Raw genomic sequence first — 19,257 nt, 5'->3', positions numbered from 1 at the left:
GCAGCCCACGCACGGGGCACTTTGCCAGCCCAGTGCTGGCTCACAGCTCCAGTGGCTCCCATTCTGGCTTGGAGGTGGTTCCTGGGGATGGGATGCTGCACCACAGCAGGCACACTCAAACAAATCCTGGGCTCCTGAAACACTCCTCACTCACTCAAAGCAGAGATGGTTTTGAGCAAGGTAAAAAGGGATGTTGAGTGCATCCCATTAATTTTGGCTGTGCATGTACATGTGTCACTGCTAATGTGTTTCTGGAGGCAGTTGCATGGCAGCTGGGAGATAGAAACGCTGCAAGAAGAGTTACTCAAGAAATGCCAACATGGACATATAGGTGGGTTAATCACCAAAATGCCTATGGATTCTGCTGACCTCCCCATCTCTCCCTGGCTCTTCCAAATCAGGCTCAGTGCTTCCTGGGAAGAAGGCTAGAAACAAATTGCCCGGTTATTTCCTACAATGAAATTGCAGAGCTTTCAGACCCCACAGGCAGCTCTGCTACGAGCCTCGGATGAGCTCCGTTTCTGCAATAGCTCCTCCAGAGAGAAAGAATTAGGAGGCTTAACACTTCTGGATGACAGTTGCCTGAGCTGCTGTCAGATAACAGGCACCGCCAGCCAGTGCAGGAGCCGGGATCAGGCCAGGCTGCCTGATTCAGCCATCCCAGAAAAAAAGCCATGTTTATAAAACCCACATGAAAAGGAACGAATTGCCAATTACGCAAAAGTCTTTAAATAAAGCAACACAAGCCTTTCATGTGCAGCAGACAAATGATACATGGTCACTGGGAAATAATATAACAGATAGGGAGGCTGCGAGTGGGGAATGGAGGAAATCCATTTTCCAGAAGTAAGAAAATCGACTCACTCGCTGAAAAAGATTAGATTGATAAAGCCAAACACTGTAAAAAAAAGGACTGTGCTAGAAACTAAACATGCAGCAAACAGAAACAGGAAAAAAACCCTCAGACTGTAAGATCCAAGGAACCACACTCTGCTCCTGCTCAGAAAGAAAAAACTGTCAAGAAACCACGCTGTGTAAACTTGCCACACACCCCACATCTTCAACAGGCATTTATCAAATGGAACACACACCAAATGCAACTCTTCTGCCTAATCCCAAGTCAAACAGCCTTTGAGTTTCAGACCCTCAGGAAGAGATTTCCATATGATCCTCCTCTGTCTCTGTTTATGATTAGCCCTTCTAAATTTCAGCATTTATCTGACAAAACACATTGGGGAGGGTTTTCTTTTATCCACAAAGCCTGTGTTCCTGCTTTTTCTTAGCTGCTGCTGCTGCACCACTCTGCAGCTGCTTGACTTGGGAGGACAAAACTTCAGTCAAGACCCTTTATTTGAGTAAAGCCAGGGTCTCTTTCCTGACGACCCCAAGCCCTTGCATGATGTGCCAACATTGAAGCAAGCCAATATTCACAGAAGGGGTTATAAATGCTGCCTCTGAGCCAAAATCTCACTTGTGGGGTACGGTTATGCAAATAAAACCTATGTGCACTAGCAATAGCTATGTGGCCTGTCAGAGGGGTTTTTGCAGTTTTGGGAGGGAATTTGTGGCATTGAAACATTTCAATCTGGCCTGGCAGAGCTGCCACATTGAGTCACTGCTGACTCCTGTGAGTAGAAGCACCAATTCCACTCCCTGTCTTCCTGCAGCCTGCATTCCTGCAGAATGTATGGTCCTCATTACCCACCAAAGTTTCAAATGACGTATCCATAAACCCCCAAGTCTGATCACAGCTAATTCACAGACAAAAAGGGAGTACATTTGCTTAATACACTGCTTTTTGCAAACACCCTGATTGTTCCCAGATGCATCTGGTTTTGCCCAGCAGCACTTCAGGCAAGATAGGAAATAATTTCAGCTCCCCAGAGTCACCGGCCTAAGCTGTTTCAAGATACTCCAGGAGCCCTCCTGCATCCCTTTGAGGGAACCATACCCAGCTCTCTCCTTCAATCAGACCCAGCTTCTTCTGCTGGTCTTTTTCTACACCAAAAAGGAATATCCCAAAGACGATCAGAGGCTGGAGCACCTCTCCCATGAAGAAAAGAGGATAGAGCTGGGGTTGTTCAGCCTGGAAAGGAGAAGGCTCCAGGGAGACCCCACTGCAGCCTTCCAGTACTTAAAGAATTCTTATTAATAAGGGGACAGTTACTTTTTCATGGGCAGATAGAGGTGGAAAAAGGGGGCACTGTTTTAAACTAAGAAAAAGGAAGGATTTAGATTAGGTGTTAGGAAGATTCTTTACTCAGTTCTAGTGAAAGGTGGCCCTGTCCATGACAGGGAGAGTGAAACTAGACCATCTTTAAGATCCCTTCCAACCCAAACCTTTCTGTGATTCTATGAAAACACAGCAGCAGGATCCCTGAGCCCTCCTCCAGGCAGAGCACCTGATATCACACACAGGCACTGAAAGGCAATGTAAAGTCAGATCCAGATTAGGCTGTTATTCTGATCTCATCTGTGGAGAGAAATCAAGTTTACTAATTACCAGTGTTCTTTCCTAAACTCTTACAGGAGTGGAAAAGCTTCCAAGAAAGGTTGAGGTTGGTGAAAATGAGGAAATTTCTCATGAGAATTTAAGAGACTGACTCCTGAGCAATTCAAGCCAATGCAGGTCTAGATCTTGAGGCCCAACAAAGCTATAGAGGAACCTCTTTCATGCTAAACCCCAGCAAACCAGCCCTCTGTTCCAGCCCATGGCAAGACACACACAGAAAAATGCAGCTTTGAAGTGACAGCCAGAAGCTTGGGCTTGGATGAACATTTTATTTACAGCTTCTAGTTCAGTTCAGCTACAAGATAAGGTAACACTAACAAAAACAACGGTGCTCAGGACTTACAAAACAACTTTTATCTGAAATCTCATGATAAGATACAAACAATATGGATCAGCTGGTGAGATTTCCCTTAGCAAAGTGCATGTTGCTCCCAGAGGGAGCCCAGTCCACTGGGACAAAGAGCTGCTCATCTTGGTAACCTCAGCCCAGTCCTGCTGAGTGGAGTAGCTCCAGGACCACTCCAATGCTGGTGCCTTTGTCTGTGCTTTACAGCCAGGCAAACCAAAGTGCTGTGCCCACATCTAAAAGTGATTTCATCCTGACTCGAAGCTACCTAACAGCACTGTCATTAAAAAAACAAAGCATCTCAGATGCCTCAGTGGACATTCCTGTACATATGGGGGTACTCAAAGATCTGAGTACTGCATGCAACATAGGTTACTGCTTTTTCTGGGCATGAATTTTTCATCATCACCCTCCTGAATTCCCCTATTCACACATTACTTGAAAAAAGCAAAACGATTTGTTGTACTAATAAAATTCAACCATGGGTCACTTGCAAACTAGTTAGTGTGATTTACAGAGCAATTTGCTTCCTATATTGATTACAAGGAATTCCATTGAAGGTGTGATCAAACACTTAAAAAACCACAGTATCACGTGACACCATTTCTGCTCCCTCGTAAGCGGACACATCTTCCCACAGCCTCCTTGGCTGTCATCTTCCTGTGGTTTTTTAGTGTCATTGATCAAACCCCAAATAAGTAGGTTGGCCAGGGCAGCTCACATAGATTTCCTGCAGTATATTTTAAGCTGTGATTATTAATATACTGAGCAGTGCTTTAGCAGAGCTATTCTCCAATAGTCCATTTTAATTTTTAATTGAACCAAGAAAAATTAGAAAAGGCATTTAGATGAAATAGGAAGCCAAGTGCTGTGTCCTTGTGATGAAGGTGACTAAAATTCCCCCAGCCAGCTGCAAAGCATCAGAGAACCTGATGCATCCTATGCAGAGACCATTGGTACAGTGTTGTGTTTTAATTAGTCATCCTGATTTGGCTGTTCTAGTTCCGCCACTGGCCTGACTCATGGTTATCTAGGCACTCTCTGAACACAGTGTGTCGGGGTAGCTGAGGGATTTCACCTCCTGGATGACTATGTGCTTAAAAAACATCACCCATTAACAGTTTTGTAATGGTATTTTTAAGCAAGTTTCCAGAAAGCGAGGCTGAATGTGCTTCCGGCGATTCAAGTCTCCTTCAGCCATCATTCAGGTTTGCCGGTGCTGGGTAGGATCCTGCCCCCCTCCCATCTTATCAGCTGTAGCCAGGGCATTTGGGTGCTATGGGAAGTTTCATTTCCTGCTGCTTTGGCTGCCTGTGGCTGCCTGTGGAAGCCTTTGTAAAAGGAAAGACATTCTTTTAATTCTTGTTATTAACCCATTGGGGATCTCTGAGACAGGAGCCAAAATTGTCAGGAAAGTCCAGGATGCTACAGCTTTCACCAGCCCGTCCTTACAAAGCTACCACCAGACTCCCATTGTTCCCAGTCTTCCTTCTTTTTTTCAAAAGTGAAATATAAGGCAGATGGAACATGGACTAATTTTAATACATATTTGTGTTTGACACATGAACCTACAAGAAACGCCTGCCTGTGGCATGACCACCACAGCATCTTCTGCTGCCAGCCACATCCACAGTGCAGGTGGAGCATGGGCACAATCTCCTCTGCTGTGGTGCCCAGCACTGAAGCCCAGTGATTCAGGATGGCAGGCAGGGAAGCTGGAGGTATTTTAAACAGATACATTGCATTTCTCGTAGCTGAGCAGTGACTCAAAAACATAGTTAAGAGATATAATAACAGTGTCAAAAATGACCAGAGGTGCTTTTCTGTCTCAATGGCAGGGACTGGGACAGTTTTGGCACAGAATAAAGTAAAAATATGTCTTGAATTAGTCCTTCCCTCAGATATGCCTTTGCAGATCCTTCCCAGGCAGCACTACTGCAGCATCCCTGAGCTCTGCAGGCAATCACAGTGTGAAGCTGCTGAGAAAACCATCTGAAAATCCTTTTCTCTCCCCACCCTGGTGAAAACCTGTGGCAGTAGCAAACTATCAAATGATGAAACGTGCAGTTCCTACCTGAACAAGGAGCTCCAGCTTCCTGTCATCAAGGAGGTGCACTTGGCATCTGCGACCCTCTGTCATCTGCAAGAGAGAAGAGGAACATGCGTCAGGGTGCTCAGTGTTACAGCTCAGCACGTGGCTGCTCACCTCCCCCAGCACAAGCTGGAGGCTTTCATTTGATGCAGTCCTTTTGGTTTGTGTTTACTTATTTCTTTTTAAATTAATCCTCCTTCTTTTGGCACCACAGTAAAGAAAAGGCTGGAAGGAGACAAAGAAAAGCCACCCTGGTAGCTGTCATGGAGCGGTGTCTGGTGCCTGCTCGGATGCAGCTGCCAGGAGAAGGGTGTTCCAGGGTGTACAATGGGGGTGGGGGTAGTTGGCAACATGGGGACCCTGACATTTCATACTGAAGCCTCCAGCTCTGCAGCTGGCTTGGACAGCAGAGGAGACACCCAGGCAAGTTTCCCCAAGCCCCTCAACAGCAGTGCTCCAGCCACGCCACAGGTACTGTGGAGCCAGGCTTCTTCCTGGGCTGTGCTGATGCAGCTCCCTGGAGTAGCACCAGGTGCTTATTCGGCCCTGAATCCTGAAATGGGCTTGTCCTACTTGGAGCATCCTATTTAAGATGTAGCGTGGGAGCCACTTGTGACATCATTGTACTGGTCTAAAGGTGCTTCCACACCAACAGTTTATTACAGCAGTTAACAAATAATATCAATAAAACTATTATGTGTACAAGACTTGTATGAGATTTCCAAGGTCCATAGATTGGGGTCCTAAAAAATAAATGAGCTGTGGTCTGAGGGAACTCCTCTACAGTGCATCAGGCTGTCTCTTGCACAGAGCACTGTGAGTGAGGAACAACTTCGCTTTGCAGATTTACAGATCCCAGCTCAGTCCCACAAAGCCCTTCAGAGACAGGCACAATCCCACTATCTGTTAACGGGATATGGGCAGCCTTAAGCCTCTTTGGCTCTTGGAAATCCCTTTCTCAGCACGACTTAGGCAGCACACAGGCAGCTCCTCCAGTGTGGACTTGCCCTACAACACTCATGCACACCTGGACCCAGCTGGCACAGACCCAGAACACCCCCACAGCTCAGCTTAGCCCCCCAAGGACCCACCACCCCCAGCCAAGACACCTTCCTGTGCTTTCATGGATCCCTAGCTCAATTTAATAACATTGCTTGCCATGGTGAGTCCTAAAGTATCACCAGAAGGAAGCAGAGAGTCCACAGGATCCTGGCAGGGGGGGGGTCACAGACCGCTGGACTCATGAGTGCTGCAACATTCTGGGCATTCCTGCCCTCATCCATCACCTCTCCCCACCAGTGCCAGCTGAGCTGACACAAAGCCGCCTTGCAGAGCGGGAAGTGTGCTTGGGGGTTAACTGAGGACAGCTCAGCTTTCTGCTTCAGCTCTATGGGTTAAAAATCAGCTGCTCCTGTGGCTGATGGGGCTGGAGGTGCTGGCATCCGGCCGGCAGAGGTGGATGCTCCACCATCAACTTTGCCCATTCAAGAATCCAGGCATTGTGTGGCCATTTCCACATGATCTGCAACCTCAGCCACCTCCAGCAGCATCACCCTCATCCTGCTGTCTCTCAGCACAGGATCCCATCAGCCTCTTCTGGGCGCTTCTGTCCTCCCTCTTGACAGCTCTGTCCTACATCCATCTGTCCCTTTCCTGGTACCAGACTGAAGTCAGTCTTACCCAGCCCATTCCACAAAACAAAGATTCAAGTATTCCAACAACTCCATTGAACCTCAAGCTGGCCATTGAAGATGCACAGTTTATTATGAGAAAACTTCAGACAAAATGAGCTTTTCCTTTCAACTCACTACAATTTACAGTTCTGGAAGGCATAATCCCATGCAATTCATGCAGAATTTACCCCTTTTTGTTATTCACATCAACATGCTTCTGAGTATCCTGCACGCCAAATAACATCACTTTCCTTCTCTTCTTCCATCAGCACAACTGGAGCCCTGGCATTGGAGCCCAAGGAAAGCCTTGTAAAACAAGGCTTCTCATAAATGTCAGCCAGTTACTGCCATGGCAATAAATTGTCTTATGAGAATTTCCTCCAGTAAGAAATTTTATGCAAAATATGGCTTCTCCTAAGGTGTATTACTCGGTGAGCGAGATTTTTCACTATTAAACAGCTTCCAGCTCAGTTGTAAAGCTGTACCAGAGGCTCACAGAAGGGCTTTGCAATGGTTTCTCCTGTTTGGAAGAACTCGTGTGGGTCATGTTCACACAGACGCAAGAGAACCCCAAGCTCCCTTCACTGGGCTTCCCCAGATGATAAGATTCTGAGTGCCTGAGCTGTACTTTGACATCTCCCTCATCCTCTCACTGTCACGTATCCACTGCATCTCCAAGATGGGGAATATGCAATGATATTCCAGTTTAATATGAATTTACCCAAGGCAAGAGATAAAGCAGTGAGTTCATTGTGGTGATGGCAGGGATGGGAACACAGTCCTGCTTTCGTGTCTTATGCTCCATTGGCTATAACAAAGGCAAAATATGAATAAAAGAAGGTGAAAGGGGGAAGAGGGAACATTTTCTGAGATGTCAGACTTTGTGCTATAGTGTTTCAGCAAAGCACTTGCTTCCCATGTGGCGCTTCTTTAGCTCTCCATGCTTTTCCAGCCTGGAGTTTCATAACCCCTCAGTGCCTTCACTGCTAAAAGAAATCCCAAATGCAAACAGCTGGGAACAAGAATAAATATCTGAATAAAGCAAAGCTCTGAAATGCAGCACATGATGGTTGACTAATTGAAAGGCCTTTCATGGGCATCCCTTGAAGCTCAGCAGGTCCACAGGTTGGAGATCTGCTACAGCAGATTCTTTCCTCCAGCCACAGGGTTTTTCATTTGCCTTAGAAGTGAGCAGTGCTTTCCAAGGGAAAAGAAAAGAAGGTAGAGACAGGCTTCCTACTTGATATAAGCTAAAATATGATGGTCCTGCCCTCCCTCCTCTCTGCTTTATTATTCCACCAGGTGTCTGAAGCCCACATTATGTGCTTTTTTGCATTGTCGGATCAATACAAACTCTGCTAGTTTGTCAGAGCAAGAAACAGGAACATTTCAAAGCACAGCGAGAAGGCCCTGATTTAGCACAGTCTGTCTGGGTAAAAGATGCTGCCTCTGACACTGTGCAAATTGGCTGCTCTGCACTATCTGCTGCACTGCCATGCATGGGGCTGTTGCTGGCTCCTGTGAAACCAGTCAGGGAATGCTTTCTGCTTCCCTGTGCAGAGAAGGGAAATCAACACCAAAGCCCGATGGATGGGAGCAGGAGGTCACCAAAATGAGCTGAGAGTATCAGAGTTTAGATGGAGGGAGACCACAGGACTGAATTGAGGTTCTCCTTTCCAAGGCTCTTACCCAGAGAAGGATGGGGAGAACTAAGCTAAGAGGAACTTGAACTAAGAGACACAAAGGCATAGCTTTTCCTTCACCTTGAAAAAGCAAAATCCTAGCAAAGGGACAAGAAACAATGGTTGAGCAGACTTCCTGACAGAAGAGGAGGATGCTTGATGTGGCAGGGAAACAGGGGAGTTCAGTCCTGATCAAATCCTGGTTGTCACAGTGAGCTCAGTGAGATTTCCTGTACCAACACAATTCCCCGCTTTCCTTCTGGAGGACAAGATCCCTCTTCCCAAACTCCAGAAATTAAAAAGCCAAATTCAGCCTAACAGCTGAGATGCCCTTGATGCTCAAAGCAAAGAGGACACTCAAACATTTCAAGTGAGGTGAGACAGTTCCTAGTTTAGTTCCATGGCTATTCCTGCTGTTCACTCAGCTGCTGCTCTGCCAGGATGCTGTATCCACACCAATCCCTCAGATTTCCAAAGCTTCTCGAGACATGTGAAGAGGTGGGATTGTGTTACACACTCCTGAGTGCTAACAGTTCATCCATATGGCAGTGAGCTGCACGCTCCGGGTGTGAATATGGGCCACGAGCGTCTCATGGGCCAGACTTAACACGAGCTCAGATGGAAATTTTGTGCTAAAATGAAGAACACATTTTTTTCCCCCCAAAACAGCTCAGTAAGTAACATTCTTTTTCTAAAAATCTGCCACTTCTTTTAGTGCCTGCACATGCAGCATGACCACCCCCCAAGTACTAGAAGAACTGAGCATGAGTGCTTTTAAATAGCTCTGCCATTCCTATACATGAGTGTGTAAAGGGATAATATATCTTCAATACCCAAACACAGATACTGTTTGTAAGGCATGTGAAGACCTGAAGCAATGTGTTTGTGTGGCTAAGGAGCTGGAGAAGTCTGCAGGAGGGCTGATTGTACACAGGGCACACATTCTCTCTGCTCCTTGGCTTCTGCACCTTGAGGACAGAAAAACTGATCCTGACCTTTGCAAAATGTTTTGAGGTCCATCAGTGACAGCAAGTCCTGACATATACGTTTATTTACTCTAATATAGAGATGCTACAGAAAGGAAATCTGTCTTGTGGTTACTCATGGGATCTTCTGAATCGCAGCTGTTTTCCTCAAGGAAAGGACGTTTTAGTTACCTTTATCACAAGACTTTAAATCTCCTTTGGAGGCTTCTACCCAAATATTTACACAACGGGTTTCCTAGGGAAGGCAGGCTGGCAGTTGTTTTGCTTTGTGCCTTGAAGTGCTCTGATGACTGCCCTCCTCTCTATTCATCTTCACTGTAACTCAAACATTGTCTCAGAGAATCCTATAAACTGTCTGTGACACAGCCCCAAAACCTTCACAACACTCAGCTAATCCCTGTACACCCAACACTTTGTCACTAAATTATCACAACTGCCCACAGAACTGCTCCATCCAACACAAACAGCCAAGGTGATGGGAGGAAACAGCTCCAAAGAGAACCCTTCCCTTTCAAAATGAAAAAACCCTCCTGGTGAAAGTGCCGTCAAACTAAATAACTCAAAGGCACCAAATGCAAATGCTATTTACAATGTCAGTTCTATAAATATCCGTGGCACATTTCATTAGCTGGTGACTGCAGGAGTAAAGAAGAATATGGCATTTTCTTCCTTGAATCACATAAGAAATTATAATTGGAGGCAGAATCTTTCCTGAATGCTCGCTGCCTGTATGGGAGGCAATTACTGTGCTGAATCCACAAGAATCTGTGTCACTCTGTCCACTGTTTGGACAGAGTTGCTGAAAGGAGATAGGGAGAGATGACAGCCCACTGATTACAGTAAACTCTTAGATTAAACATCCTGCTCCCACTTGACCACTTTTTACCGCCTTCTCATCCTGGCAACTCTATAGCTTGTTGAGAGAGGGAGGGAGGAAAAGCAGTATGTTTTTGTTGTCTGCACAGCTTTGTGCATGTGGCAGCACTTCACTTTGCTGAACTGGGGCCAGTCTGGCAAGCAGCTGCCTGCTGCACTGACCAGCACTGCCTCTTCATGTGCCTGCATCCATCTGCCATCTCCTGTCCTACACTCACACCTCAAGACCCTGGAGGAATGGACTATCTTTCTTTTTACGCCATGTGTTTGCAGAGCATCCTCACCGTTGCTGGCCTGCATCTGCACCTAATAAATGTGACTGATGGTGGCTGGGATGAGGATGGCTGTGACACAGTGTGCAAGGAGCTGAGCCACGGGGCTGGCCCTTGATGGGGACCTGGGGGAGGTCCTGAGGAGGAGCACTGGCTGGGTTCTGCCCTTGGGGCTTGCTTGCTTTTGCAGTCATAGAATCACAGAGTCATTAAGGTTGGAAAGACTTCCAAGAACACCATGCCCAGACTTCAACCAAACACCATCATGCCCACTAAACCACATTATGAACACCTACTCATTTTTCAAACACTTCCAGGGATGGTGATTCCACTTCCCACTTAGGGAAAAAAAACCTAATGAAGAGCAGATAACTATTGGTACAAATCTGGTTCATCTGCCCCAGACATGGGGCTTGCCCACTGCCTTGCACTGGTGAGCACATCACCATGGTCTGCAGCACTGCTCATGCCATCATCAAGCCCAAAGCCCTCACACATACTCACTTCCCTGCTTTTCCTCTTCACTAAAATGGGCAATATCTGAGGCACCTGTGCCTCAGTGGCTTGAAGCTCTGAGGATGTGAGACAGCCAGGAGAAACTCTTGTTTCTCAGTACAGTCCTCATTTCCACTATTTAGTTCCACAAGTCCTTCCTAGATAAATGGTGAATAGTTTGTATTATTGTTTTTTTTGAAGAGGCAGAAAAATGATTTTAATTGGCCCATTACTCCTGGCTTGTGAGCAGAGGTCTATGTAGCCCGTCCTGTCTGCCAAGGTCAGCATTGCAGTTCAGAACATGAGCTGAGCTTTCTGAAATAAGTGGTACAGAATCACGGAATGGTTTGGATCGGAAGGAACCTTAAAGACCATCTAGTTCCAGCCCTTGTGCCACAGGGAGGGATGCCACACACTAGATCAGGTTGCTCAGAGCCCCATCCAACCTGGCCTTTAACACTTCCAGGAATCAGGTGTGAAGAAGTAGGAATCTATTAGACAACAATTTTTCATTCAAATTTGTTCATGCTATTATTTCTTATGGGAAAGGCTGTTTGGTACTCTGGAGCAGGAGAGGTTAGCTGGAAGCCAGTTTTTTTTTCCCCCTGGGAAGGGTATCCCAGCTGTATTCTCAGGCATTTGTCACCTTCTAGCAGTACTTTGGTAAGAAAACCAAGATGCTGCATATTCAAATAAACAGGGACAACCTTTTAAGTATTCCATTTCAAGGGAACTTTGTGGCAAATGGAGCTTTGAAGCTGAGAAGAAAGGCCACAGATATATGCTGTATATATGGCCGATGGTGATATGAAGAGAAGTAGCCAATGGCTGATGCATAATGAGACTTCACCTTCTAAAACAGTGTGGGCTCCCCGGTAATGGAAGTGCTTTGAGGCTGTGTGAAATACATGCACAGTCCATAGTTGGATTGACTGGCCAGAAAACAGAAGCTGACAATGATGCAGCACCTCCCACAGGTTTGACAGGACCAGAGGAACGTATCACGTGCGAGGCCTTTGGCTTTCCCTGCGAGCTTCTTTATCCTGCTCCTTGAAAAATTAATGTCCTTTCCAATGGATTAGTGAACAGAGGCAAAACTGTCAAAAGCATGTTTACAGATACAGCTCTTAAAATCCTCTCTTGTCCAGCATGAAGGGAGCAGTGCTTGCTATTACCCATCGCATGGGGGATCTGCACAGGGATGTGCTTAAGAGGGGTTGCATCAAGTGATACGACCATTTCTGCAAACACTCATTTATCAGGAGAGAGGAGAACAGCTTCAGTAATTAGAAAGCAAGAGTCCTCCTCGAGAAGGGAGGCAGGATGGTGTCAGCACGGTGTCACCCTGTCGGAAGTACCACTCGAACGGATGGCGCGACCCAGCCATTGTGTGGATGCCGACAGGGAGCGATGGGACAAAAATTAAGGCTAGCTACAGGCTGAGTGACCTGGTGACTTCCCTGTTTTGTCTTAGGAGCTGACAAAAGAATTCCTGGCCTGCCCAGGGGCTCCTTGCTTCCTCCACACAGTGCTTTCCAGCCTTGCTTGGGCTCAGCATCACCCAGGGACATCTGCACAGGTTATTTTTCATGCTTCCCCTAAACAGCACTCAGCAAAAATGCTCTGATTCAGCAAAGCCCATAGCTGTGTTCATAAATCCCCTTTATTTCAGTGTGACATAAGCAAGTGTTTAAGTGGCTTACTGTATCAGGGCTGAAATGAAAAACCGTCTCCTATGGTCCTTAAGTCCATTTACAACATCAAGCAATAACTCTCAGGCGAACTTTAAAGCCGGGAATGCCACGTCTTAACCTCAAAACACTTGGTACTTGAGCTGTGTAGTCAGAATGAAATCTAATTTCAAAACCACGTTTTAAACCAGCAGGGCATTACCCGGCAGATGCCTAAATTACTGCTCTGAGCATGGCCAGCCTCGATGGCCTGATTTCAGTTATATCCTGAGATAAGAAAGTCCTTTCCTGGACAGATCAGCTTCCTCACTAGAATGAAGACTGTGCTGTTTTAGGTCACGTATTGTTTTCTTTCTTGAAAATAATACAGATCTCAATCTTTTCAAATACAAAGGGAAGTAGAAATTCTTGCACCCTCCCTGCCTTCTGATGTTGAGGCAGGAGGAGAGGGCATTCCCAATGCAGACTTTTTACTATGTTTGACTCCTTTGTCCCTGTAACTCTTTCCCTTCCCTTTCTTGGCAAGGAAATAAACCATTTGCCAGTTTAAAAATATACCAGCTTCCAAGAATTATCCCCACTATTTACAAGGCAGGAGTGGAGAGTGTAGGAGTTTTGATATGGTTGGTCAGAGCATCCTATGAGCCCTGGAATTGAGGCTGACCACAGGGAGGTTACACAGTCTTCAGTATTATTTATTATTTTTAGTCTAGAGTTTTCACTGGTCACAGATGTCTTAAACCTTACATATTTGAAACCCCTTCTGCACACAGCAGAAGTGTGTTTTGATAAACCTTGACTCAGCTGGTTACTTGTGCATGTGGTTTAACATGGTCACCTGCTTCGGGCCAGCATTTTTAGGTCAAGAACATGCCAGAGCTTTTAAAACTTTCCCTCAAATTGGGATCTTGTAGCTGCCTCCTTCACTTTTACTTGGGAAGCCCACGTTGCTCCTACAGCCTTTCTGCACGTGCAGCAAGCTGGCTGCACCCAGGCTAAGGGAATAAATAATAAATAAATAATAGTGCAAAAGAGGGAGCCCAGCTGCTCCTCCTCCCACCAGCTTGGGGCTCTTCCCTGCTGGCAGCACTGTCAGGCAGATGAGTTTTGAATGAGTCAGGGGATGGGGCTTCCATCCTCTCCCAACACACTTCCCAGCACAGTCTCATAGACCTGGTAGATAGCTCCTGCCTGGAGCCAACACCAAGCCCTGGTGTGAGAGGAAGAGTTACAGTCCTGCTCAGAATTCCATCACTTCTTACAGAGCTGTTCACATTTAGGGCATCTTTAGGTCTGGTGAAACCACTTGATCCATATGAAACCACTACAGCCAAAGGGTTGCATCCTATAGGAAGTGGAAAGAGAATGTCAAGGGCAGCCCACAGTCTCATCCCACCTTACAGACCTTGGGACTATTCATCCAGACGATGCTATTCCTCTGCATGCCAAAGTAATTCCCAAAGACTGAAAAACTGCCACTATCACAAGAAAAAACATTGCAGAAAACAGTCCCCCTCATACCTCTGTAAATAAGACAACAGGTAGACAATCTTCCTTGCTGCCAACTTCCCAGTAAACACCCAAAATAACTTGCCCTGTACATAACCTTCTCCTGATCCAACTCAGCTCAGTTAAACTCTGTGAACATCTTTATTTGGTGAGCTTTTATTTTTTATTTTCCCCAGGGTGAACTTATTTTCTGGATAATAATCCCTCTAAGGCAAGTTCTGCAGTTTCATCCCGTGTTTGCACATTGTATATGAGAGCCATGATCCATCATTTGGGTTGCCAATACTTAATGCAGCTCAAAAAATAAATATCAACAGCAGAGCTAAAATGGGAGGCCCAGAGGGAAAAAGGATAAAGGGTCTCTAGTGTCTTTGCACAAGGACAAGCAGAGTGGTTCTGGGACAGGTACTTCATCAACTTTGGAACATAGATGTGCTTCAAGAAAACCAAGATATTCCTTGGAAGGGTCTTGCTTCCCCTGGAAGAGCTCTGTATTCACCCTGTTTGCTATGCACAAAAGACACAGCACAGTCTAAGGGAAAATGATCTAAATTTTCTTTGAGGGAAATCCTTTACCAATGAGAGACTTTGAAGCCTTTTATAAGTCACATCAACTTCTTTGCAGGGATTCCTGGTCACCTTCTGTTCATTCCCTTCTATATTCTGCAGCAAGCACTGTTGGTCATCACAGGATAATGACCATGTGGCAGTAAAGTACATGGCAATAGGTTAGTATTAGTATTAGTATTAGTATTATTAGTATTGTTTTTTTTTTTTCCCAAATACGTTATCATGTCTGTTAATCTCTCCTACACCTGAGTTTTAAAATTCCTTGTAAACACACATAAAATTTTAATTTTTTGTATAGTTTCACACTTGAAACGTGGCATACTTTCAGCAAAATGTTCCAAATATCACTTGTTTGTGCATGCAGACAGGGTGTAATTACATGAGAGCATCCAAGTCTTCTGGGAACACATTCGCAGGAGGTTTCGTTTAGTTATAGAAGAAAACAGGACAATTTATTTGGTATTGAAACTGATGTGATTTGCTAGAGGAAAAAAAATCAATATGGGTTCATAGGAAGATGACCAAAGTGACCCAAGGCAGTGGAAGTGATAGTATGTGTGAAATATTTTTAAAGGACAATTAAGATTTATGGCTTGAAGCGTCCTTTTAGTGCTCATTGAGTGTTTTGTATCTACTGTATCACTAAGCCTTGGGAGGTGTGAGTGGTGCTGGCCTGATCAATGGAGCCAAGGCACTGGGCAGTGCATCACTCAGGAGCTGTAACAGAGTGGGTCAATAGAGAGCACTGAGCACTGTTAATATATAACACATAATAGAAAACACACTTAAAAAAGTCATTCCAGATGTGAAAGAAAAAAAAAAAGGCAAAATGTTAATCTGTGTATAGAACTGTTGTTTTGTTTTGTTTTTTCCTTCTTGTTGTGAATAACACTCCAAGAACTGATATGCTTTCAGTGGGAAAATATGTCACCAGGTTGTTTCCAGCCACTGCTAACCAGCAGGTTTGACACACATTTGATGTCGAGAGGCAGGGCTGTGGCTGTGGTCAGGCTGGGCAGGCACCAGCAGCTCGGCCTGAGCAGCAGCAGCTGACAGGGTCACTGCAGGGTGGGCATCATCCCCCAGATGGGTTTCACAGGCAGGACAGGGTGAAATGCAGAGCATATTCAGATGACAAGCAGTTGACTCATCCTCAGAGATGCAGGTGTTTTCAGAAACCAGTCCTGCTTGCAGAAGTCTGGTTTGACCCTTTCTGCTCCCACTTTGCTCCTGAGTGCTTCCATGGCTGAGCAGGGCAGAGCTGGGGCTGCAGGGCTGGGACATCTCCCATGGGCTCTGCCTGCACACCCTGGATGAGGGGTACGAAGGGGTCCAACCTGCCTTCTCCAGTCCTGACAGCTCCTGATGCCGAGCACTTGAGTGTCTGGTGAGGACTAGAACTCAGACTAGCCCCAATCAGGCCTCAAGCAGGGAAAACTACTTTCAGGACACTGCCCGTGGTTTTATACCCCCATTCACTGCCTGACTAATGCCAGGATATTGCATCACCTGTATTGAGAATTCTTTGGCTATTGGTGCAGCAAGACTAGGTCATCTCTGCAGCAGGGCATCTCATGACATACTAAATATGGACAGTCTGTAACCTCTGCATAGGAGAGACCTGGAATAAACACCTCAATACAAAGCTGTTTTCTACCATACACTTCTGCTTTTTAAGAGCCAGGGAAGGATATTCCTTTCTGGAACTAAACTCAGAAACTCTTTAGTATTATGAAGAACAAATGCAAAATGGGAAGAGAAGAGGGAACAGCCTGATGCAATGTCTGCAAACTCAGCAGCTGGATCTGATACCCCTGAGCCCTGAGCTCCAAGGATTCAATAGATTCAATACTCATTTTGGAGCAACCTTCTGCCATGTGCAGAATTAGCTGTGCCTGTGAGAGGGGACCACAACTGGATTTGCATATTTCACCCAGCACTGCCATTGACACTCCCAGAACATTTCAGAGGGCACATTCCCTGGTGCAACACGAAGGCAATGCAGACTCAGTGCTTCCTGGCAGTTCTCCCTGGACTTGGTGAGGAACAAGTCTCTTTTCCCAATTCCCACCACCTCCTGCAGCACAAGTCCAGGTGAAACCTTTATTGACTGCATAACCACCTCAGCAGGAATGCAAAGCATCCCAGGAGCCCAGACCACTTCAGATAGAATTTTCTTCTCTTTTGGATTTTGCAGTTCAGAATTGCATAAGATGGTGTAAGTCACCCTCCAAATTTATTTTCCAGCATGCTTCCACACTGGGGGAGGATGTGTTTGTGAACAAAGGAAGCACTGTGTTTGATTACACATCCCCTAAATCATCCCTGTCCCCTTGCATGCCCTGTTTCACCAGGAAATGAGTGTGTGAGCATACACGTGGCAGCCACGTGTTGGGATGATGGGTGTCTTCACTAAACCCTGGGTGGGGGCAGCCAGGAGAGACATTCCCCATGCACAGCAAGGACAAAACCATGTTTAAATGTGGAAAAAGCTCAATCCACACTCCCCTCTCTAGGACAGGTGCCACGTTTCAGTTTCAGATTTTGTGCTGCCTTTCCAGGCTGCTCACTTGATGCAGCAGCTTTCCATCCCTTGCTTGTCCTGCATAAACGCAGGGTCATCCTGTGGCTGCTCCACTATCTGCAAAGCACTTCCCTGTGTGAAATATTTCAGCTGGGAAGGACGGGATGCCAGCAGTGCTTACAGCATGTGTGGTACAGCTGCAGCCACGTTCAATCCCACACGGCCAGGAAACCCAAACAAGGGTGGGTTTATTTTGATTGGGAGGTCTGGAGACTTCTAAGAAGAAAAAGAAATAAATAATCTAAACACTAGAGCCTGAGACTAGTGAGTTGGCAAGCCCAACATCCATTGTCAAAATGTTAGGCGTTATGTGTGGAAATGTACATACAAAAGGATTTCTCTAGCCCAAATGGGAATATCGACCTCTTTTTGGTTTGTAGCTTTTCAGGAGATTTTCATTGGACCTTTTTATAGTGAATTTAAATAACAAAAAGTCAACTTGCCTACCTTTTTTTTATCTCAATGACTTCCCAAAGATTAATACACTAAATCACACCTCATCCCACCAGTGCAGGCAGAGGGTGCAAAGATCATTTAGCTACCCACTAGAGCTATTTTCCTGAGACTGGGGATGCAGAAACTGTTCCACACCACAGAAAAATGTCACAGAGAAGCTCAGGACAACAGCAGAAATATTGTCTGTTAGGAAAGGAGCAAAGTTGGTTGTAAGCAAGAACATTGTTGGTGGCACTGGAAATCTGATGGTCCCACCTCCTCTGGCCTCCTCTCTTTAAGTCTGGGCAAGGGCTGAAATCCCACCTCACCCCACAGAGAGGCACCCAGGGTATCTGGCACCAGACTTGGGGCCTCAGAGGACACAGCCATGAAGCAGAGGTGCACTGGTAAGGGGAGGTACATCAGGGTCTTCTAGTCTTTTTGGCAGGCACCCTACGGGAGCCAAACACTGGCAAGGAGTAAACCCTCAGGCTGACATCAACTCACGAGTAGGGGGAGTGCAAAGGTGACTTGGAGCAGAGGACACAGGATCAAAACTTGTGTGCTTTCAATTCATCAACATGAAAGTGCTCCCAGAAGCTCAGAACTGATCAAATATCTGTCTGGGGTCCTCTCTCAGTGTCAGATCAGAGAGAAAAGCAATCAAAGCCATTTTTGGTCCTTGACAAGGTTCATCCCCAGAAAAGAAGACAGAGGCTCCAACTCATTGTGCAGCCTCAAAAAATTGTGGCTTTCTAGGACATGACACATACTGAGATTTACAGGAGGGCTAGGGGTTAAGTTTTTGTAAATCTGGGATGGGAGCAGAAGAAATATCAGTGGATGTTGTCAGTTGCAGTGGTCCCTGAGGCTGTGCTGGGCAATGCGCTGCTGACTTAGGGAACCTGAGAGAGGCTGGGACTACCTGGGATTTGGAGCTGGAGGAGGTTTGTAAGCAATTCCATCACAGCTTAACCTTGTCAGACCTTGCTGCCTGCTGGGCTGCCATGCTCTGCTTGCACTGGGGCTGCAGGGCAATTCTCTCCTCCAGATGCTGGAAGGAGCAAGCCAGCAAGGATAACTGGAGACTGGCATTGCTGAGTGACCTTGGGAGCCAGCTGTGCACCTCATCCTGTGATGGAGCATGGGGATCCCAGGGAGCCACTGTTACCTGCTCTTATGGCTGACCCCATAGCACAGCCCCCCACCCCCAGCTTCCCAAGAGACGGGCATCTGTGGGATGGCTCCCACCTAGATGGAGATTCTGGGTGCAGGTCAGAGAACCAGGAACCTTGATTTCCTCAAACACAGAGTGTTTTAAGTAAAAGACACCCAAGTTTCCTGAGAGCTGAGCCCGAGTGTGGCCCTGTGCGTGACAGCAGCCTTTGCTTGTCCCAGCGATCCAGCTGACAAGAAGTGGGTCATACAGTCCCTTTCTGCATCTTCAGGGGACACCACTAAGCTCTGACCCCAAATTTGGTTAATGCTGGATCAACACACTCCTTAATACCCTCTCCACGTGTCATCCCTCTTG

The 19,257-nt window shown here is 46.2% G+C and overlaps 1 protein-coding gene across 4 annotated transcripts in view; it reads right to left on the bottom strand.

Annotated features, from left to right (window-relative positions):
* FRMD4A (FERM domain containing 4A) overlaps positions 1-19,257 on the bottom strand; it is a 356,654-nt gene that overhangs the window by 121,847 nt on the left and 215,550 nt on the right. For all 4 annotated transcript variants that reach the window (XM_088055158.1, XM_014255213.2, XM_014255212.2 and 1 more), the window contains exon 2: positions 4,933-4,998. In XM_088055158.1, the coding sequence (XP_087911284.1) occupies positions 4,933-4,998 (66 nt within the window). The remainder of the gene's footprint in view (positions 1-4,932; positions 4,999-19,257) is intronic.

Source organism: Pseudopodoces humilis, chromosome 5 (assembly GCF_049639895.1).
Source record: "Pseudopodoces humilis isolate 2021_Gansu_Grassland_sample_001 chromosome 5, ASM4963989v1, whole genome shotgun sequence".
In the NCBI taxonomy this organism is placed as follows: domain Eukaryota; kingdom Metazoa; phylum Chordata; class Aves; order Passeriformes; family Paridae; genus Pseudopodoces; species Pseudopodoces humilis.
Note: the sequence above shows the minus strand (reverse complement) of the source record. Positions and strands in the feature narration are given on the sequence as shown.